The 22,159-nt window shown below is 46.7% G+C and overlaps 1 protein-coding gene across 4 annotated transcripts in view; it reads right to left on the reverse strand.

Annotated features, from left to right (window-relative positions):
* The window catches only part of XPNPEP1 (X-prolyl aminopeptidase 1), a 36,719-nt gene extending 14,956 nt beyond the window's left edge, over nucleotides 1–21,763 (reverse strand). For 2 of the 4 annotated variants that reach the window (XM_054204582.1, XM_054204580.1), the window contains exons 1-11: nucleotides 21,690–21,763; nucleotides 20,219–20,314; nucleotides 17,443–17,573; nucleotides 11,669–11,736; nucleotides 9,840–9,940; nucleotides 9,435–9,527; nucleotides 7,870–8,013; nucleotides 7,379–7,474; nucleotides 5,034–5,115; nucleotides 3,887–4,097; nucleotides 410–499 (exon numbers count right to left, since the gene is read on the reverse strand). In XM_054204582.1, coding sequence (XP_054060557.1) covers nucleotides 410–499; nucleotides 3,887–4,097; nucleotides 5,034–5,115; nucleotides 7,379–7,474; nucleotides 7,870–8,013; nucleotides 9,435–9,527; nucleotides 9,840–9,940; nucleotides 11,669–11,736; nucleotides 17,443–17,559 — 1,002 coding nt within the window. In that variant the 5' untranslated portion in view covers nucleotides 17,560–17,573; nucleotides 20,219–20,314; nucleotides 21,690–21,763. Of the gene's footprint in view, nucleotides 1–409; nucleotides 500–3,886; nucleotides 4,098–5,033; nucleotides 5,116–7,378; nucleotides 7,475–7,869; nucleotides 8,014–9,434; nucleotides 9,528–9,839; nucleotides 9,945–11,668; nucleotides 11,737–17,442; nucleotides 17,574–20,218; nucleotides 20,315–21,689 lie in introns of those variants that run through there. The other 2 variants (XM_054204581.1, XM_054204583.1) reach the window with 2 other exon arrangements.
* Nucleotides 21,764–22,159: the final 396 nt, after the last annotated feature.

Genomic DNA, 22,159 nt, shown 5'->3' on the forward strand with positions numbered 1-22,159 from the left:
TGTGTCAAAGAATTTCTCTGTATTCTTTAGGCTGTGTTTATTCAAGTGATAACAATTTGAAGACTCCACTGAGAAAGACAACAGAACTAGCAAAGGGGAGAGAACATCCCTTTGAGAGTTCCTACTCTAAACAACACTTCTCAAGTCTGCCCAGTCTTCCAACAGAGCAAGGCTGGTTCTTCACACTATTACAAATGTTGTTCTTTACTCCAAGGGAACGCTAAACAAGCACAAAAACTGCTTCAACAGCAGTAGATGCCCGACAGAAAGCCATTTTTATTTTGCCATCCAAATTCTTATTTGCTTTTTATTCCAAAACACTAAATCTGAAAAGAAAATGTAATTTCTTTCCCTAAACGTAAAGCAAACCTCTTGCCATGTGCAAGGAGGCTCTCAAGGCTTCACTTACATGTGCTCTTCTCATGCCTTCTGTTTCCGATGAGTTCTTCACAGCTTTTGCAATGCAGATGGGGGTATACGGGGTGAGGTATCGGTAAGCCTGCAGCAGAAGGACAAGGATTACTTGTGGATTACTCAGACTACATAATCCTACAGGTTTAATAACTCAGCCTGGACCACAAGGCAGTCTCTCTCAACCTTAAGTGCTGTGAGATACTGGTTGCCAGTAGTCAGCTAAGTGCACTGGGTAATAGAGGAGAAACAGTCCCTGACTGAAGGAAGACCAGCCACAGGGAAATCCAAGGAACTAAAGGGGTCAACAGCTTGTCATGAAGCAGGGTGAAGATCTGCATATCCTAAATACCATATCTACCAATGTCTGAGCTATGGGTTTCCTGTTATTGCTGTACACTAAAGGCCCAGAGACAGTCAATGAGAAATGTCAATCCCCGGTACAGAGCACTGTAGTCGAACCTGGAGGGTCTCCCAAGGCTCTGTCTCCTCCAGCACTGAGCATCACCACTTCTAATGATCAGCAGCTCTGACAAACACATCAAGGGGCCAAGAAACATGAGAGGCCTTTGGCAAATCTGAGCTTTACATGCTGTCCACTTCTGAAAGGAGCCTACATCAATGGTTTGAGACAAAGCTTTCCTATGCCTGGACTGGGTGGCCCCGCATTAAGAACTAGTAACTGATCCCTTACCACTGTGCACTTCCCCAACACCAGCTATCCTTACATTAGCAGGAAGGCCTGGCTGGTTCTGAGCATGTCTTCAGAAATTCACCAACTGAGGTGACTTGCCCAAGCCTTGTCACGCTTGGCATCAGAAGAAGGAATAAAAAAGGATGTCTTTTGCCTCACAGTTCTCTGCTCTACCCATTATATATAGGGAGATGGGATGAGTACCTACATAAGCACAGCCCAGGCAACATGTTTTTTAATTCTCAATACACCAGCATACAAATAAACACCACACAAATTCACGGGAAAGGCCTGGTAGACCCTCAGCAAAGACCAATTTCACACAAATCCTAGAGACTTACAGTTTCCAAATTCTTAAAAATAGCAAGACACTACATCATGCAGAAACTAAAGTACTGAAGAAGCCACAAGAAAGTCAGGAAAGTCCTTTTATGAGAGTCAAGACAAAACTTCTCAACAGTCAGATTCTTAGATTGGCTTGCCTTTTACAGATACTGGTAGGTTCTATTAATCTTCTGTGAAAAGTATATTTACATGCAACTGTAGGCAAATCTATAAAGGGTTTGCAGATCTGTGTTTAATAATGGACTGGATTTTTGCCAATGTCAATATTTGGCTTTGATGGAGACAGGTAGTAGATGGACTTCCAGCACTGTGGTTCTTCAAAGCACTCCAGGACAGTTGCTCAGCTAGTGTAAAGTGGTGTAGAGCTAGAGAAAAATACCCAGCATGAGGAACCGGGAAACCTTTGGCTCTTTCAGTGTTTTTTTTATCAAGACATTTCAGTCCTTCCTCCCCTGCTTTCTATTGAACAGAGTTTGCTCCTTGAGGCAGGGACTCTCACATTGCATACAGAGGGCATGTAGCACTGCAATGACTCAGGATCAGCCAAAACATTCAGTGCTAAAGGGGTAAATAATGTCACTACAACTCATTACATTCCTTAAGCTAGGCCAGACCTGCTGTACTTTTCCATAGGAATGCTCTGCGTAAATCATCTACAGCAACTTACCCAAGCTGGGGTTAGTTCATTGACTCCAGCTACAGCAAGGGGTATTCTACTCTGAAGTCAAAAGAGCAACAACAATTTATACTGAACGCTCCATAGACTCTACGCTTTCTGCTACCCTGAATGAAAGAGAGTGGGCAAAATATCAGTATTCTGTATTAAGAGGTGATTTGCACCTACAAATGAATTGATGGTGTCAGAAGATTTAACCCTGGGCAGGAGCAAAAGACTGTATATCTTGCTCAAGTCAGTGCAAAGGCACAAAAATATATCCTGTATTAAATGGATACGTTCAAAGCAACAAAACTTGCCAGACCTGTTTGGTTTTACCATCTGTCCTGGTGCACCAAGTGCAATGAAGCTATTAAGGTATATGTCAATGTCATCTCTGGAGAAAAATAATACATAGTTCCTGCTATTTTGGCCTTTAGAGAAAGAGAGTTTAAGCAGAGTTTTGTGCTGGTATCAAACTGTGGCAGCCTGGGGATACACAGACAGACCCTGCTCTTGGGATTTTGTCTTTTGGGAGACACAAATCTGAGGCTACTCTTAAAACTCCTGCATACAGAAAGAGCTTTCAGGCCCCATGAATTAGCTCTGTTGCCACAGGTATGGCTGTATCATATACACACCTGCAGCACAACCAAGCAGTACATGAAACAGGCAGGAGATATCTGCCTGCCTGGTGGCAGCAGAAACCTGGTGGCAGCAGAAACCTGGTGGCAGGTAAATGCAAACTTGCAGCCAAGCACTTCTTACAATTTAGTTCTTCCTTCAGCAACCCCTTCATCTGAGCCCTGCGATTCTCAGGTGGGAAGCCTGGACTGTTTAGTAACCCAGCACAAACTCAGGTTCTGTTCAGCAGGTCTGGCCTTCCAAGGTAACATCTGGAAAATACTCATTGGTCCCTGATTCACAGCCATATTTATTCACAGTATCTGTTCGGTACTAGGTAATTCTGTAAACCGGACAGCGTTCCACAGAATGTGCAGCAAACAAGAGATGTACACAAGATGCATGGAATACAGCTTATTTGTCCATAGCTGCTGCTGTGTCCTTCCCTAAGTATCTCCTTCCATGACTATTGGATTATTAGGTGGACTGCAGGCCTCCCAGACAGACAAGTTCAAGTACAAGGGTAAGATACAGCAAGTACAGCTCTACAGAAATTAGTCTGATGCTACAGCTGTCTCACAGCAGATGCACTCACTGCATGGACAACCAGTGCCTGCAGGTTATCCGTGTCCTAACAAGGTTCCCTGCTGCAACAACTCCGTCGCCCTGTCTCTTGACAGACATCACAAATTGCCTGATATCCTCAAGCCACTGAAATAAGTAAGGGAAACCATCTTTAGACGCTCAGATCAAGCCCAATGCCCCATCCTAAAGGTCCTGCACAACTTCCCTGCTTCAGTTTCTGCAAGTTTCCAGCTCTTACTGTTGGTCTACATAAGGCTGATGTTCCAGCCATGGGCACAGTGACCCAAGTTCACCCTGCTCTCCCTCCCCTCTCTCACTGCACTTGTCTTATCTTAAGCTGACAATTCTTTGGGTAAATCAGCTTAGCGAGTTGGAAGGGCAGCTCCAGCGAGAGCAACCCCAGGATTAACAACCCCTTGATACCTCAGCACGGCTGGATCCCTTCCGCACAACCTCCAGCCTGCATCATGCTTTGCAGAAGGGAAGCTGAGACCAGCTGCCCTCATTAACACTGTTCCTGACAATGCTGGGCAGAAAAGAGAAAAGTATTTTCCCTTGCAAGGGCCACTAACCTTGGGAATGGCCTCAGTCAGAGCATAGCTGGCTTTGTCACTGAGCCACACTTTCTCCTTGGGTGAGAGCCCTGCACCAACGGCCTGCAGCTCTGACAGGATAGATCCATAGGGCATTACTTGGATTTTAAATTCAGGTTCCAGGGTGGAATCGAGCTGTAAGTGCTCCCTCACAGCTGGGTCCATCATTCGGTCACCATCGATGAAGAGCCTTAGAAACAAAACAGACAGAGCAGGTAGGTGGGACCACATCTGACAGTGGCTGGAGTATAAGAGGGAAGGAGGAACAATTCTGGTGACATTTCAGGGAGAAAGGAGTTTGTTAATTATGCGCTATACTTCGTTCTATATTGTTTTAACCACTGGCCTTCACACAGCTTAAATCCTGTTTTGAAATTAAGATGAGAGGAAAGGAGCTGATAATGGTTTTGTCACATGACACATTCAAAATGGCTGCATCCCATCACTGCACGTCAAGCAGGAGAGAGTAACAGAGGCAAATGATGGCTATTCTCTATTTTTAAAGTGCAACATCTGGAAACGGAAAAGGTACTGTAGCTCTAAGTACCACATTATTCTTGCTTTCACTGAATTTGAAAGTTCAGCTCAACCTTCACATACCACCTGTACTCCCCCAGCGAGGTTTAACCTGCTAGCTAGCAGCTTGGAGACGCCTCTAGAAGACTTGTCCTTGCTGAGGCTCACTGTACAGGGCAGTTGCAGGCAAGAAGCCTTCTATCATAAACCAGCCCTGAAACTTTCCTACACAGTCCCTGCAGTTTTGAAGTGACTCATCAATGACATTAGAGAAATGTTTTTCCAATGTTGAGGCCAGGCGTTGGCTCTTACCCACATTTCACCCAGGGCTCAGAGGGCCCTCCAGGTTACCTCAGGGTGACAGACAGAGGGGTCAGCCATCCTGCCCCAGGTCACCCAGCAAGTCAGCTGAGGTACTGAGGAACACAGCAGAGCTCTTGGCTGCCTCTCTATCTCTGATCAGGGGAGAAATTAACGTTGAAGACAAAAGTGCTCAGAAGGGACTTTAAAGCGCCTGAACGTAGGTGTTTTAAAAAGACAAATGCTTTGCTAGAACAGCTCTGCCACAGAAAAATGCATCTTGGGGGACAGAAGAGGGGAATACAAGCACCTGATTGTGTTCATTCCTATGACGGCGTATGCAAAAAACACAGGATTGTACTCAACATCAGAGCCTCGGAGGTTGAAAAGCCCTGGAAAATAAGAACGCCAAGAATCACAGTCCTGGTTCATCTTTTGCAACATTAGAGAAAGTCAAAAATAATCTCAGTAAAACACAGTCACACAATGAATTGTCATGGGTACAGGCCGCGGGTCCAGCTCCCACCCAGCTGTCCCACGGCCTGCTTCTTCTCCGGCAATCCTAAATTTTTGCCAGGAGATGGCACCAGCACTGCAGTTTCAACGCTCTCACCGAGCAAGGAAATTGGGGTTTAACTTCTGAAGGAGAGCTGGCTTGCAATAAAGCAGGTACAGGCAAAAAAGACAAGGACACACGTAAAAAAAAAAAAAAAAAAAAAAAAAAAAATAGTTCTTCCCCTTTCTGGTCTGTGAAATTGCAATAAAAGCTCACTTCTCAACAGCCAGAAGACTTCAAAGTTACAAGTTATCATTCCATTCCAATGCTTGTTTTGATACTTGAGGGAAGAGGGAGACACAATACGCAAGACTAAAATACTCCCAAAAGGCCTCTCATTTGGGTGCCTCCAACATCTCAGATTCAGGCTGCATAGTCTTAGGGGCTTTTTTTAGAAAGATTTTATCCCTCACAACTCCAGGCAAAGTCAAGAGGGGAAGCAGATGTTCAGCATCTCCAAACTCCTGATTTTAGGGTCAAATAAAAACCCCAGGGTATCCAACTAGCTGAAATGAGTTACTCAAGGCAATAAGGCCAGCCAGCAGGACAGCTGGGAAAAGAACCAACATGTCCTAAATCACAACCCAGCACTGTATTCATCGAACTGTGCAAATTCTGCCACAAAAGTAAAAATAGAGTTTGATTCTCCCCAGGGAAGGAGTAGGTCACTTGAAAGCAGGAAAGAGCCACAAAGAATTCTTTAATGCATGGGTACAAACTTCCTCGCTCAGCCGACTCCCAGCGCAGTAAGGAGGCAACAGCCTCCTCTGTGGCTCTCTTTCTGTCGCCACAATCTTGTCTGGAGTTTAAAACAGTGAATTGAATTAGATAAAATTAAAGACAACTTCTCCCCCTCCCCCCTTTACGATAGGAAATTAACCACGCACCCAGCAATAAGCTTCTCTCATGACCTTCTCTGGTCCATCTTAAAACCCTCAATTCATAACCAAGCTTGGCTTTGCTGGAGACATTTAATCTGAAACCACCTCAGGGCAACAATTTATCATTAATTTAATTGGAGATTCGCCTGAAAAGGTGAGACACTCAATCTCTGCTCGCACAGGCCTCCCCAGGGAGGAGTCACATCACCACTCTCAGAAGTGTTTCTTTTCATGAAACAAGCTCTTTGCTCAGTGTCCCAGATCCAGGAGAGCCCACAGACCTCAGCAAGCCAGCTTCTCCCAGCGCCAGAGATGTTGCACTGGCAGTGCTGGAGCTAGGAACATGCCACCTTCATTTCTACCTTTTCAGCTCAGATGCAGGGCACAGGCATTAGCAGCACTCACACTCTGCCAGCAGTATGTTCCCACTGCACCAATCTGCACATTGGTGATTTCTGCACAAAGGATACACAGCACTAGTGACAACAGTCCTGGGAGAACCACTGCTGTTTCTGGCCGTTCTCCCTTCCCACACACTGGGCTGGGAGCCAGGGTGTGGAGACCTAGTCATCCTGGGGCCCCAAACGTGGAGGGGACTCTCTAGTGGGACCCTGCATTGAAATGATCTGGAAATACAAGTTGAGCCTCGACTTACTTGTTTTAACCAAAGCATTTGCCAAAAGCTGGAGAGGTAGAGACCAACTTAAAAAGTCGTGACAATTAGGAAGACTACTGTGAATGCTGTGTACCCCACCCTGGCCTTATGTATACAAAGCCACGTGTTGCGTTGCTTTGTTTATAGCCCAGCCTCCACAGCAGAAAACAGCCTCCATCTTCCCATAGGGTGAGGCAGCATCAGGATGTTTTATAGACAGAAAAACTCACAGGTCTTTCTTTTCCCTTCAAACTGCCCCGGGCTTTATATATAACCTTCTCTTCCCTTTGCCTGGGCTGTTTTTCAAACGTAGCGATTTGCTGCATTTCCTGGGAAAAAAAATGTACTCAGGAGCTGTACTGGTGTAAAAAGGCACTCTATAGAAATATAGGCTCACTGTTTGTGACCTGTTATCACCACTGCACTTGATACAAGTTAACTGACCTCTAACAAACATGTTGGCTGTCATGAGTGCCTCCCACCCTGTCAGGCTTCTTCCTTTCCAAGGCAGGAATGATGCTTATTTTGTAGGAAGAACTGAGGAGGTAGATTTAAAGACTTACACGCTACTTCATCCAAGGCTGTTACCACAAACCACAGGACTTTCCTCTCAGCCATTTTTGAACGGAGGGCTACAATTTTGTCTCTCCAGCTGACCCCTGCAAAACGCAACATGAAAAGCTACAGTCACTAACTTTACTGGGGATGATGACATAAACACAGACCGATGCATTGGATTTTGGAGGTACCCAAAACACACTGTGTTTGGCTCGTGCTCCTCATTCGTTTCTAGTAATTGATATGAACTATGTCAAAGAAGCTGCCCTCCAGACATCTATGGATTTGTTTTGAAGTTATCTAGCCTCTAGCAAATGGTTATTTGAAGTTTTGAGGACAAAGGGGTCATTAGCTGAGGTCCGATCACTTTCTTGACCTATTCATAGTGGATCATATTGCACTGCAGTACTGTTTTTCTCACTGCTTCGTAAGAGGAAAGTAAAAGGGGATAGGGCAGTAGAAACAGTCCCTGTCTATTGGGAGTTAAGCTTCTCACCTGTATAACTCAGGTCGAGCGTGATGAGAGGCTTGCAGGGGCGCTGAGGACAGTCTGTCCAGATTGTATCGATCAGGTTTTCTTTAACAGGCACAAGGTCATGGCCAGCACTTCTTAAGGCTTTGGACATCCTCTTCCACTGGTCTGCCAAAGCAAAAAGAGTCAAGAGTGATGGCTTTAAAGAACACACACTGGTTCAACAATGGCCTTGTTCACAGGGAGCAAACTCAAGAATCTGAGTCTCCTCCTTTCCTTCCAGCCTCTCCTTCTTCCCATTCCCTTTAAAAACAAAGCAGAAGCTATTGCAATTACAGTTCCACAAATGCAGACACTACAGCCAGCAGCAGCTACAGAACGTTGCAGCCCTGGAGCCTCATGCTTGAGCTGAAGAGCTGCTCCAGCTGGGAGACAGAAGTCACTGGAGTAAGGCACCCCAGCAACTGCCGTAAGGGTGCCCTCTACCCCAGTGCAGAACCATGGTAGATCTGAGAGATGAGATGGGCTTCCACACAGCCACAAGACTGACCTTTAGCCCATCTGAATCAAGCAAATGTCTTCCCTTGCCTCCAGTGACCTTTGGATTGAGTCCCACGCACTGAAGCATGGATGGATACCCATTCATCTGATATAAATGGTACCTTCTCCAGGAAGGTGCTTCCTACAGTGAGAGCTACAGAGATGCCAAGATCACCAAGCAGGATTAGCAGTTTGAGTTTTGCCTGGGTGTTCAGGCTCACGTGCTGTCCAAGGCACTTAGCAACTTTGTACTGTAAGTGCCCATGACAAACCACAGCACAGACAAAAGGAGGTGGATCAGAACTCTATGCTCCAAGGAAGTGGAGCAGGTTCAGAGGAGGGCCACAAAAAGGATCAGAGGGCTGGAGCACCTCTCCTATGAGGACAGGCTAAGAGAGTTGGGGTTGTTCAGCCTGGGGAAGAGAAGGCTCCAGGGAGAGCTTACTGCAGCCTTCCAGTACTTAAAGGGGGCCTACAGGAAAGATGGGGACAAACTTTTTAGCAGGGCCTGTCGCAATAGGAAAAGGGGTAATGGCTTTAAATTGAAAAAGGGTAGATTTGGACTAGACATAAGGAAGAAATTTTTTACAGTGAGGGTGGTGAAACACTCAAACAGGTTACCCGGAGAGGTGGTAGATGTGCCATCCCTGGAAACATTCAAGGTCAGGTTGAACGGGGCTCTGAGCAACCTGATCTAGTTGAAGATGTCCCTGCTCATTGCAGGGGGATGGACTAGATGACCTTTAAAGGTCCCTTCCAACCCAAACTATTCTATGAATCTGCTTTTCAAGTAAGGTCACTGCAAGCCCAGACAGTAGTTCTCATCCCTTGTGCTCTGGAGTCGATGCACTGCTGTAGAGCTCTCATGATACATGCCTAAAACCAAAATCCAACCTTTTTTTTTTTTTTTTGCGTAACAGTTTAACCCACCACCCCATCTGGGCTGAAACATGGTTAGCTACATACCATCACACAACAGCTTAGCCAGAGAAGCAAGGAAGCAAAATCTAGTTCCTCAACCCAGAGTAATAAAATAAAGTAAAACCAACCAGCTGGAATAATGAAAGGGTCCACTCCCACCTTCGAGCCTTCTGGAAGGACACTCACTAGCCAATCCTCCTGAGTCGGCGTATCTTTCAGACCTCCATGGATTTAAAGAAAAAAAAAAAAAAAAAAAAAGGCAAAAAAGAGGTTCAAAGAAGCAGCCACTCTGAAGCATTCCCACGCTTCCCAAAAAGTCCAAGCTAACACATCAGATACATCTACTAATGAATGTCCAGACCCATGGGCAAGAAGAGTCGCAGGACACTAAAACAGGAGCAGCAGTGTATCCAAGATGTCCCTAAGCTCCTGCACGATAGTGTACCCCTACAGCACAAGCTGTAACATGTGTGAAGTGAGCCTGTGATTGTTCCCTCTTTATCAGTGGAGCAGTATCCCAGCCTCCTACGTACCCATTTTCATGAGTGTCCAGTTGTTATCCATTTGATGTGCAGCTTGCAGGAAGTAGCGTCCATCTGTCCACATGGCTGCATGCTGTTCAGTTACTATGGCAGTACCTAGGTAGGAAGGCAGAAAGATGTGGTGATTTAGAGATGGGCAGCCACCAGACGGAGACACAGACAGCAGGAGAGTGTTTGAAATGCACACCAATTCCCAAACGGCAGCTCTGCTCACTGTTCAAAAGTCAGTCCCATTTCAGTGGAGATATTCACTGTTCCTCCTGCACTATGACCTTCCAAATCCTATCAAGAGAGTATGCAAAAGTATGCTTAATGAATTGCCTCAGATGAATTCAACTTACGCATATCTCAACCAGTCAGTGGAATTCGGTAAATGGGGCTTTCCAAACCTTCTGTAACAGAGACTGTGGTCTCCACCTGGCTGTTGTCACAGTAACACATACTGTACATCCCCGGACTTCATCCCATCTTCATATGGGAGGAAGCCTGGGCTCTGACCATCCACAAGAAACAGCTGTTACTACACTAGGAGACGTGGGTATCACTCCCAGCTGTCAGCTGCACCCCTTTCCCAAATGCTACAGCTCGAGCAGAGATGGCTGAACAGGAAATATGAACATAAACTTCTGCTCATTTCAGTGTCTGCCCCATTCCACTGACTCCAGATGGAGGGATACAAACAGACAGCTGAGGAGCAGTGACATCTCAGCAAGGCACTCTAGCTGCCTTGCCCTTGGTAATTTAAAAAAAAAAAAAAAAAAAAAACCAAACCAAGGCACAAACAGAAACTGAATCCAAGTCTTTTGAGTCTCTGCATCTTGACCATACTTTCAGTAACCAGAAACCGAAACCCAGATTAGCAGAGCAGAGTTTCCAAATACAATTGCATTGTCTTCTACCAAACTCCCCCAACACAAACCCCATTTTAAGCTGCTTCAGCTTGTAAAGATGAAGCAGGAAACGCACGGTGAGATCCTGTGCGAAACCTCACTGAGCGCTAGGCTGGGAACACAGACCTTCCAAGTATGTAACAAGGGCCTAAAGTAGAGAGGAAGGTTATGCAGAGGCCATGCAGAAGGCGTGAAATTAATACAGGATTCATGTTATTCATTAACAGCAGCCCGCAGTCCTGGATTTATCGCCTTCTATGTGAGGTCCCAGAGTAGTTCATAGAAACTGATGAATGGACCCTCCAAACACATAGGTAGCAGTATTTATTAAACCGATTTACAATTAGGGGAGAAAAAGACCTCAACAGACTAAAGTGACTTTCCAACAATCACACAGCAGAGTGAGTTGCAGAACTTAGGGTACAGCCAGGGTAAAAACTAGGTCTCTTGAAACACAGACCTACCCTACAGCCAAGAAAACATCCTGTCTCAGCAAGATAAGCAAACTTTTCCACAATGTTCAGTTTCCAAATGCAGTGTTTCTGGCCCTGTCTCTGTTTAAACAGAAAGGCTAGCTAGAGTCCATCTACTATTCACCAGCCCAATGGGCAATGTGAAAATCTGTTCGTACTGGCTATACATCAAAAGAAATGACTGTAGGTTACAAGCACCACATTAAAGAGTTAACAGGATTTTACTTTACGAGCGGTTCATTCAGGGGTCAAACATTTTCTGAAAACTTGTTATTACTCTGATATTACATAATTCCAGCGGGTAGCCAAGACATAATTCTGCAGATGCTGAAACGGGAAGAAAACAGTCCAAACAAGCTGGATGGGTTTCCTTTTCCATGCTGCCTCTATGCCATGAATGAGACTATTTCTTTAGAGGGGAATGATGTATATTAGAAAGAACCCAAGTTCTGGAAAGGTACCTGCAGAGCCATCAAATCCAGAGATGAACGCCCGTCTGCAATCACACGGTGCAATATACTCACTCTAGAAAACAAAAGAGGCAGCAATTATTTATAGCAGTGGGGCCAGGTGGGGAAATCAGCTGATGACAAATACTTTGATAAGCTTTTTCTCCTAAAGAACGCCACAGAGTGAAAGAAATGAGTTAAAAAATCCTGCGCTCTACTCCACTGGAACATATAATCATCTGTGATTATATTGTATTTATGTCCAACTGGGTTTGTTTTCTTTTTAAGCTGCAGCACTTTTCTCCCACAAACGTCTATAAACACTGAAGTGCTTCAGAGTTTGCAGATGTTTATTTCACACTCAGCCTCCCCTTTGGGCAACAAACAAATGCTGCCTTTGAAGCTGCAATGTGAAAGGAAGAGAAACCAGAAGCACCCCTTGATCTTGGGGACCAGAGTAATCAGCACATAAAATCTCTAAAACTCACTATCTCCAGTGAAGCCCCCTCACTGGCATTTATAAGAATTCCTTTAAGAGTTTCTTTTCCACAAGGACAATTGAAAAAAAAAATCATCAAGGTGGTAAAACTGTAGAAACTTTAAACCTTAGCACCTTTCATAATTAGGTGCTGATCCTCTCACTTCTTTGCCTACTCAAAATCCAACTATGCCAGAAACCACCAGACCATGGTTTAGTGTGTGAGAGAGAATCAAAGGCTACTAGTCCATTCTCATCTCAAAGCCATCACAACCTATGTTTGTGGACACATGTGTTGGCAGCACTACAGAAGAGCCTGAGAATGCACAGATACCTGACATCCACAGGAGCTGCCAAAATTAAAAGCACAACCGTACCTTGAAATGGCCCCCACACAATTTTTATGGGATCCCATTCTGGCAAGTTCGGAGGTCAGAAATGCTGAGTAGGCCTGTTAATTAACTAGTGCAACTCAGCAAATCAGCTTAATCCAGGCTGACAGCACTGATGTTTGAGCTGCAAAACCCCTGGATTTGTACCTTACAAATGGTCTGAAACTAAAGTCTGTTCCTCTGCCCATAAAGTTCCTCTGCTCCCAGCTGTGCTGTGGCAAGAGAAAAAACTTTGGGGACTGAAATCACAGCCCAATTCTCAGGTGATTTTAGTTCCTACTTTGATAGATACTGCATTTCCCTGTCTTTGGCTAGGGCTATTTTTAAATCATCGGATTGTTAGAAAATACTCCCTTCCAATCTGTTACTCTTCACCGTTCTAAAGAAGGCAGAGGGTTCAAAGCACAGGAGTGAGTGAGAAGCACAAATCACAGCTCCTGGGATCAACTTTTTATTTCTGCTCCCAACCACCCCACGGTCAAAACCCCTCCAGAACAGCTATGTCTCTCCCCTCCTGGGAGACACCCTAGGCAGCAGCTACCAACCATTCACCACTAATGTTTTGAAACTGAGCTGAGCTTTGGGACAGCAAAACCCATGGTGCAAAAGAGGATCTGGCTCAGTAACTTTTGGTCCTCATTGCCAGGGAAGATCCTTGTGATATGCTCACAATAAATCCTCTATTTTATCCAACCACTAATGAAAGCCATTAGAAATAGTGGGGCTATTAAGACCACGTGTGCCCTCATCTCTGAGTCAGTCCAGTTCCCCGTGCCTCTTCTTGTCCAGCCCCACAGACCCCACAGGGCTATGACGTATGCTCAGCAGCTGCGGGGAGGAGAGGGGTCAAGATACCCACCTGGTATGGAGAAGGGAAAACTGCTCTCTGCACGCCTCTAGCTGACATGGTGAATCCACCTCAGCCCACCACAGCAGCACCATCACCACTAACCCCCCTTAAAATAATGACAGAGACATCAGCAGATAGAGAGGAAGAAGTTGTTCTGGGAACAGAATCAAGCGTCCGTTTCCACGGCTGCCGGTCTCACAGCAGCAGGACAGAACATGAAGGCAGAGTGATGCCAGACCTAAGGAGGATTCCCCATTTCAACAATTCCTAAAAACTATTCAACCTGTTGACTGCTACGACTCCCTGTCTCCTACACTTCTCAGCTCAAAGCTGAGACACCATGTCCCAAGGGCCAACACTTAAAGGGGATGCTGGAAATATCCCATTGTGGATCATATCACTAAGTATGTATCAAATCAGACAAGTGATTTCTCTTCCCTTCCTCTTGATCAGCCCAGCAGAGACTACAGGCTGGTTTGCTTGTGCAAACAATCTCACATTCATAGGAAGGGTTAACACTGAGCTAGCTGCATTAACAGCACAGAATAATGAAATGGATTGAAATAAGTTTTTCTAAAAAAATTCATCTACAAGGAAAAAAAAAAAAAAAAAAAGAAGTCTATCAGTTTTAGATCTGGTAAAAGCTGACCTAAACTAACAAAGACCTTGACTGCGTGGGAAATATCTCATGCAGTCCCATTCACAGACAAATCCAGGGAATGTTTTAAGAGTTTACAATGAAAGAGAGAGGCTTTAAAAGGGACTACAAGGGATCTGGAGGGGAAGATGGTTCATTCATCTGTCAGCCTGAATTCTTGCACACCCACCTGTTCTGTTCCATGCAGCAACCCCCACTGTGCAAAGATGAGACCATATTTTGCACAAGCTAAAATTACAAGGGAAACACCTGTGTATGCCACACAAAGTACAGGCCACAGCACAGTCAGAACAAGGTATTTCCCTGGGGCTTGTGTTGCAGCTCTGATGGCCTTCAACCTGGCCCTCCTCAAGCCTTTCATGTCTGCTTTCCACCACACCTGTCAGTCCTTGACACACAGGCAAAACTGGGGGCTGCAACACAGAAACCCCCAGCTAAGCCAGGAAGAACCCCCCAAAATCACAGGTGCTTACCACCAAAGCCTGCATGGTTGGGCCATTAACATGTTAAAGTTTATTCTAATCTAATGTCAACCAAGATCAGCAATGAGAAGTGCAGCTCGCTGCCCTTAGAACTACGACACTGATGCCATTAAAGAACAAACACTGTTGTATACTTGGAGGGAGGTCACAATTCACTGCCAAAAACCTAACTGCATTGCTAAGGTCTGGAACAGGTCAGTGCAACCTGTGCGCAAGCCGTCTCCTCTCTTGCTTTATAACTCTGCTGATTTCTCAGCTCCCAATAAGCATGTGTCAGAGAAGCCAACCCCGAGCAGAAGACAGCATCTCTGCCAACCCAAACATGGGGCCCTCAGCTGGGCAGGTGCTTCCTTGATGTGGAAGACCAGCCAGATCTGACCAAATTTGTTTTCACTGAGTCAAGGCCTGGGGGTGGAAGCCAGCCCCAGTTAAGCTGTGACTGGCTCCAAACCCAAGCTCTAATCCAAATATCATTCCCTCCCATTAAGAACAAAGCTTCTCCAATCTCTGAATATTCCTCCATGGGCAAACTCCAGATTCAATGTAAACTGGATTACTCAACATGAAAATGGATCCTGCACTTACCACTGCAACACCCCAAAAGCTCAGACAGGCATTTTTACCCAAACCACAAAGGACTTAGATGCCTCATTCCCAAAAGCATGGCATTTCACCCCTTTAAATTCCTTTGACACCTCTAGCAACAAGTTCCACCCAGTACTGATTAAAGAAAGCGGGGCTCTTTGTATGGACTTCAGCCTGCTTTTGGCTGGGACTGCCCTCCGTTCTCCCCAGCCTTTGGACCACCCAGGTCTCCGAGGAAACAGTCAATTTCTTATCACCAGCATCAAAAGTTTCAAAAAAATCAAAGCAGCCAACATTCAGGGCTGGCTGCAAGAGCCACAAATCCAAGGTATTAGCAGCCTTGGTTAAGACAGAGTGAGAGCCAGATGTGTTTGAGAAGCTCTGCAAGTCTTTCACCTCCTTACACAACTAAGCATGGAAAGCAAAGGATACAACTGGTGGCAAGCCTCCTGGCAGTATTAAGCCTTCTAGCCTTGGCAGGAAAACCAATATTAAAAGCATCACAGAGCTCAGAGCTCAAACATTCCCAGTGTTACAAAGAGAAATTAGTCAGCAAGTTGCAGCATCATGGTGTATCAGCATCAGTCCAATCCAGGGGTTCCTTGCAACCTAGAAGGGAATAAAGTTTCCCCCAATCTAAACCCTTTGTCAACACCACAGGAGGGAAAGCCCTCTTTGTCGACATGTTCTCTGATGTGGATCCTAGGACAGCCTCAGGAACAGCTGGGAGAGGCAAGGACAGCAACAAGTAGCTTAGGCTGTGGGGAGGAAATGGCTCAAGCCACCAAAAGCTTGGGTATCATTAAACTGCAGTCTTCTGAGTCATGGAGGGAGCTGCCTTAGAGCAAAGTCTGACTGCAGGGCTGTAAAGTTCTTATTTGTGTAGAGGAAACAAATGCTTGCTTGGAATGTGGGGAAGCTGCAAATCTCAGCTCATCACAATTTACCTGGAATCAGTAAGCCTGTTCTGGGATCAACAGGTTTCCGCCAATGCCTAAAATTGCACCAATTCCCAAACCTCACAGACAAAATCCTGCACTAGCTAGTCAGGAGGCGCCAGAATCAGCAGCTTTTAGTAATCATTTCCATTCAGATAGATTTGGTCTGCAGAGAAACCTGACCAACTCGCCCGGCAGGAAATAGCAACATGGGGTTCTCTGCTTAACTGCACTCTGTCAAGGAAAAGAGAGCAACAGAAAAACCCAGAAGTCCTGAGGGTCACATTCTTCAACTCACATGACAGCATTTAACATCTAGTGAAATGAAACCAGAGTTATATATGGACAGATGCAGCTTGAGGCAGGAATGCAGCACACAATAGCAGCTGCAGAAAACGCCTTCCCTCTACCTGCCCAAGTTTGGATCTCCCTAGGAGGAAACATGATGCTGCACATATGGTCCCAGGGCACAGGCAAGTCTGGGCCCAGCTTACCCCACTGCCAAGTTAAGGGCAAAGGTTCCGATTCAGTTGCATTTTGCTTTCATGCATCCTGGGGTAAAAGAGAGTTTTGGGTGTGAGCCAGGAAAGCTTCAGGTCTTTTGTTTCCTGAAAATGGCTGAGGAGGGAAAAACCCTTGGCAGTTCTTGGGTCAGAGCAGACAGAAGAGTGAAACTAGCATATGAGCAGGCAAGGGAGATAAAAGGCAGTTCAGCAATTTAAAACTGATGTCATGGACTACAAAAATCTTAACAGTGGAAGCAGCACGTAACAGAATTACCACCACAGGTCACCACCCTGGGCCCAGACTCCCCTCTTTAGCACACAGAACAAGCTGACGCAGAACAGCATCGAAAGGGAAGTGGTGTTGTGGCCTGTTCCTTCCCTGCCTCTCCAAAGGCCCCTCTGCATGGGATCCAAAGGGCTTTAGCATAAGGCAGCAAATTCCAGCAAAAACTGGATCTAGCAAAGGGAAAGCTCTGCAACTAATCCTTCGTCACCTCGCGTAAGAGTATGTGTTGATCGGGAAGTGCTAATGGAGAAACTAAAGCTCAGATAATGCCTTTTCCTCCCCCAGTGAATCCATTCTTCCCAACAGCCAGGATGGAGACAGCAAGTGCTCTCGCAAGCTCCCTTTTCTGCAGCGTGAGCTCCCTGGAGACAATCTGATGAGAAGTTGCTGGTGGAACATCAACGCTGATTTGTTACAAGAACATAAAAACCTCAGTCTACTGAATAGATTCCATAAACTTTTTCCAACGTGATGTTTCTCAGGTTACCCTGGGTTTTATGCTAGAACCATTAAAGCAAGTGAATGAAAGATGATTTTAGTTATCTCTGGCTTATATTTTTTGCAGGGAATGGAAGTCCAGTCATTCCCATAATCCATCCGTGCATACCTGATGAGCATCTCCGGAGGGCACTATGTAGGCTTGGACAGGCTCCTGGACATACTTAGGACTTTTCATCACCTGACGCAGTTGCTTCAGCAGCTCTGTTGTAATTTTTGGACTCATCTTCCTATCTGCAACTAAAACAAAGCATAAAACTTCAGGGCTTCTCCAGCCATCCCAGGCCACCCACGTGCACAGGCTGGAGGCTGTCACCACTGGAAACTCCCCTTGAGGACAACTGTGCCAATGTCACCCCTCTCAGAAGGTGACCCCAGAATTTTTCCTCTCTTGTCACTTTACCCGTGTTCCTTGAGAATGAGGGATCAGTTTGAGGCCAGAGAGTCAAAGCTGGTTATCTTGTAAAGGACCTTTCCCACCTGGTGCAAGTGGCATGCCCTGCAGTGATGATACACACAAGCTTAACACACTTGCCAGCCCTTCTTGCATGTGTAGAGCACCTCAGCCATGCCCTCTGACAGGCAGGAAAGGTCCTGGCATGTGATGTTGAAGGTCCCAAGTACCCACAGATTAGAAGTAACCCCACCCTTCACGTGCACAGATATAAACTTTCAGTCCTTTCACCCTGGGGGCAGAGATACTGTGGCTTATTTGCCACAGGAGCACAGGCTGCTAGGACAGCAAGCCACGCATGTCAGGAACTAAGAAATGGACTAGTTAAGAATACAATTTTTAGAAGTTTCACTATAGCCCAGGACTTCATAATGGATTGGTGACGAGATTAACTCAGACAAAATAAATCTGCTCCCAAGGACATACACAAGGATGCATTCACTGTCCATAATTACCTCTGGGCTGCATGTTAGTTCACCTTGCAAGAACACAACTGTAACAGTAGCAACGGCCCACTGAGCTCTCACAAGCGACTGGCAGGGGACAACTAGGGAGCCTTAAAAGAACTGTCTCTAAAGACCTTTGGCAAATGCTCTGCAGATCTCAGCTGGTACAAGGCAGGCTGGAGTGGGGCAAAGGCTGGATGCTCTTTGTCATTGCAGTGAACACTGGCCTCTCAATTTGCTACCCAGAAACTGTCAACAGCCAGGGCCCGCTGTGGGTGCCACGCACAGTGATGCATCAGGCCATGCTGCTGCGGTAGCATGAGCGAAGGCTACAGTGACAGGCATCAGCTGTCCGCATAGGATGCTTAAACTGTGGGGGAGGCCTGGCCTGAAAGCCTATGGAAATTAAGTAACCTGAACCTCTTCAGAGGTTCTCTCCATCTTTGCTTCACTCATATGTCCAAAGTGGGATAATCCCCTTCCCGGTTCTCTACCCATTCCTTTCACATTTTTAAGAACGTGCTGGGATCTTACAACTTTAATGCCGTCACTTTCCAGGGCATGGTGGGTACGCTCTGTGCTGCTTGAATGCCATGCTATGGAGTATTTTATTCTGACCAGTTCATTTCACAGCTCATTTCCCAGCCACATCCACAAACAAATCATATATGGGAGAAGCAAATAGCATGCAAGTCTCAAACATTTTTGCTTATCCAGGCACTTATTCTATTTACACCTCAGTAACTACCAGGAGCCCCAAGTGACGTTACGTTCTTACGCCAAAGCACAGTAAGGCACAGTCCCTGCCCTGTGATGTTTGCCATCTAAACAGAAAGGCAGAAAAGCTGCCTCCATTTCACAAGCCATAGGAAGACATGATTTGAACAAGGTCACACAGGAGCGCTGTGACCAAGTCAGGACCCGAACCAAGATCTGATACATTATTAGGTGTAAAAATCTCAACCAAAGACCAACATTCACACATCTCATCACAGGAAGTTTAGAGCAAACCAGACTTTGCGTGACTGTCTGCCCACAGATATGTTGTGTTTTAAAACCCAGACCACAAGAAGCAAATCAAGCTCAAAAGGCACCATACACTAAATCTTCAAATTGGTATCTTGACTACAGTGCCTTTACTGGGATTAGATTACACTATCATCACTAGATACACTATTACACTACACTATTCAGACTTATTTCTAGGACAAATTTCATCATTTTATACAGTGTTTGCAAGCTACACAGAACTTCATTATACTGTGATTGTTTCTGTCTGACCTCTGTAACGAGCTGCTGTAACATTGCTGCTGATTTATGTTCAGACAGAGCAACAACATAGCGACTAGCCAACAGAAAAGAATCTCCTTCTACAAACTCATAAGGACACAGCTTCCTTTCTTGACCTGTGTTTTGTCTCCAGGAGCCTGAAAGTCTCATTAAAATAGGCAAGGAAAGACAAGGCTTTGCCTTTTAATAAAGCTCCTTGCTGACAAGCCACAGTTTTCTTAGCAGGCAAGAGATTATCTCAAGGACAAAAAAAATAATTTAAAAAAGTACTCTCAACTGTTGAAAGATCTGATTGCAATATCAAAAACACAACTAAACTAGATTGGCAACAAAACCCATATTAAGGAGGACACCTATTTTAGATAAACCCTACAGTTTAAGAAATAACTTTAAAAAAGTCCTCTACAAACTTTCCCATAAAATCACCTTCAATTTCCAGAGAAAGAGAAATCATCTTCTCCCAGATCTTGGGTAGTCATTTACTGTGGTCCTCCTATAATTTTTAACAGGTGACCTCTCCTTTCTTGGCCATAATTATAAGGCTCTACAAAGTTAAAACAGCTTTCTGTCATTATTTAATCACTCCAGTGATTGAAACCAAACACAGCTGAAATGAAGGTAGTGGATTTAGCAGCGTAAGAAACAGTTCCATTTCCTGCCCTAACTTTTTCAAAGGTATTGGACTGCTGTGTTACCTGCCTCTGTAGTTCCCCACGTCTGGACGCCTCTTGCCTCTGCTTACACGAAATACCATTCAGCTCTTTGCTTGGCCTTCATAAGCTCCACTGTGCCTGAGAAAGCAAAGGGCAAAACTGAAACAGCTAACAAACTTTGAACCCCATAAAACATTCTCATCCTCCAGCAAAGAGCTGAAAATGCATTAACACCACGTTCGACTGGCAAGATTAGAGATGCACCAAGGGTGAACCATGGTGCATCAGAGAATGTCAAGGGCCAGGCATTTGCTTGTCAAGACTTAACGATTAAATCTTGCAAGCGTGTGCTGTTTTATGCCAATTTGTTTTTGCAATCTGTCTGTCAGAGGCCACTCCCCATTTTACATATGGAGAAACTAAGGCAGAGCAGAAGTAACACGCAAAGTATCACTGCAGCGTGATGGCAGTCAGGGTTGGATCCCAAAATCTGTCACTGTCTAGACATACATTATCTACACCTCACTCAGACCATAGGAGTCAGTTCTCCAAGAGCCCAGGCCAGATCCTGCCTGGACAGCATCTCCATCAGACACGTGGAGCAACGAGCAACCACAAAAATGCTGCCAGAGGAACCAGACACCACCTCCTGTCTCCCACAGGGACACAGAGTGATAGGCTGCTGCAATCCCAGGGACCATCGATGGCGAGGGTAGGGGACACCAGGCCTGCTGCGCTGTGTCGGGGCACGCATCAGTGCCATGGCAGGGAAGGGACGCAAGTCCAGGATGTCAGGCTGCATCTGGGTCGGCCTGTGGCTGCTGCTGGATCACCCTGAGCGTTTATGTTCTGTTTGCTTCAGACATGCCCATCCTTCTGACAATCTCCTGTTCGTTTTCTCTTTTATGACTAAACTTGTTCAAAATAAGTACGTAAGCTTGCGTTGCCAGGAACTGGCGACACCATCACCTCAAAACCAGGCCTCTCCGTCCTGGCCTGGCCACACGCAGCGCAGCCCAAGCACTCGCAGCCATGCACTGAGGCACAAATCCCACCAATATCCGCTTGCACCCCAAACTCACCAAAACCCCCAGCTTGGCCTGCTCCCCTGAGACGAAAGCCTCTCCGAGCCCCACATTGGGCTGACAGGGCTGCATGGGCCTGGATACCCCAACTGGGACCAGATACCCCGAGTGGGCCTGGATACGGGGACAGGGCCTGGCTTACAGACTCTGGATACCGGGACAGGGCCTGGCTTACAGAGTCTGGATACCGGGACAGGACCTGGCCTACAGAGTCTGGACACCGGGACAGGGCCTGGTTTACAGGGCCTGGATACCGGAACAGGACCCGGATACCAGGAGAGGGCCCGACCTCCCCCGCCGACCCCGTGAGCCAGGCCGAGGCCGTGCCACAGCCGCCCCTCCGCGTACATTCCACGTTCTCCGCCGTTAAGGCTGAAGCACCCACCGGGGCCTGTCCCTGCCCCCGCCCCCGCCCCGCCGCTCCTCACCTGCCGCTGGCCCGCCCGCCGTCCGCCCGCGACGTCAGCGCCCACGTGGGCCGCCGCGGCCACCCGCTGCTGACGTCGCGGCGGACGTCACGGGGGGAGCGCGGAGCGGGAGCGGCTGCCCGGTGCCCGCCGGCCCCGGTCAGCGGGCTCCGGGCAGCGGGCTCCGCAGTCTCCGGCCGCAGCTCGGCCGGCGCCGGGAGTCGCTCGTGGTTCGGAGCCGGCCGAGGCCGGGGGGTAGCGGGGGTGAAGGAGCCGGGGCGCGGGGGGTGTCGCAGCAGCTCCCCCCGCAGCGAACCGCCGGCGTTTGGTATCCCGCAGCGCTGCTCCCGGTGCTGAGCGCGGCTGCGGGAAGGTGCCGGCGTCCTCTTGCTCTGCTGAGGGTGTCTCGGCAGAACAGGCGCCATCTGCTTCTCAAGATAAAATACCGCCAGTTTTCCGCTTGGAGGGGAGGAGGGTCGGGTAGAACTTCT

Source organism: Rissa tridactyla, chromosome 6 (assembly GCF_028500815.1).
Source record: "Rissa tridactyla isolate bRisTri1 chromosome 6, bRisTri1.patW.cur.20221130, whole genome shotgun sequence".
Taxonomy (NCBI): Eukaryota; Metazoa; Chordata; class Aves; order Charadriiformes; family Laridae; genus Rissa; species Rissa tridactyla.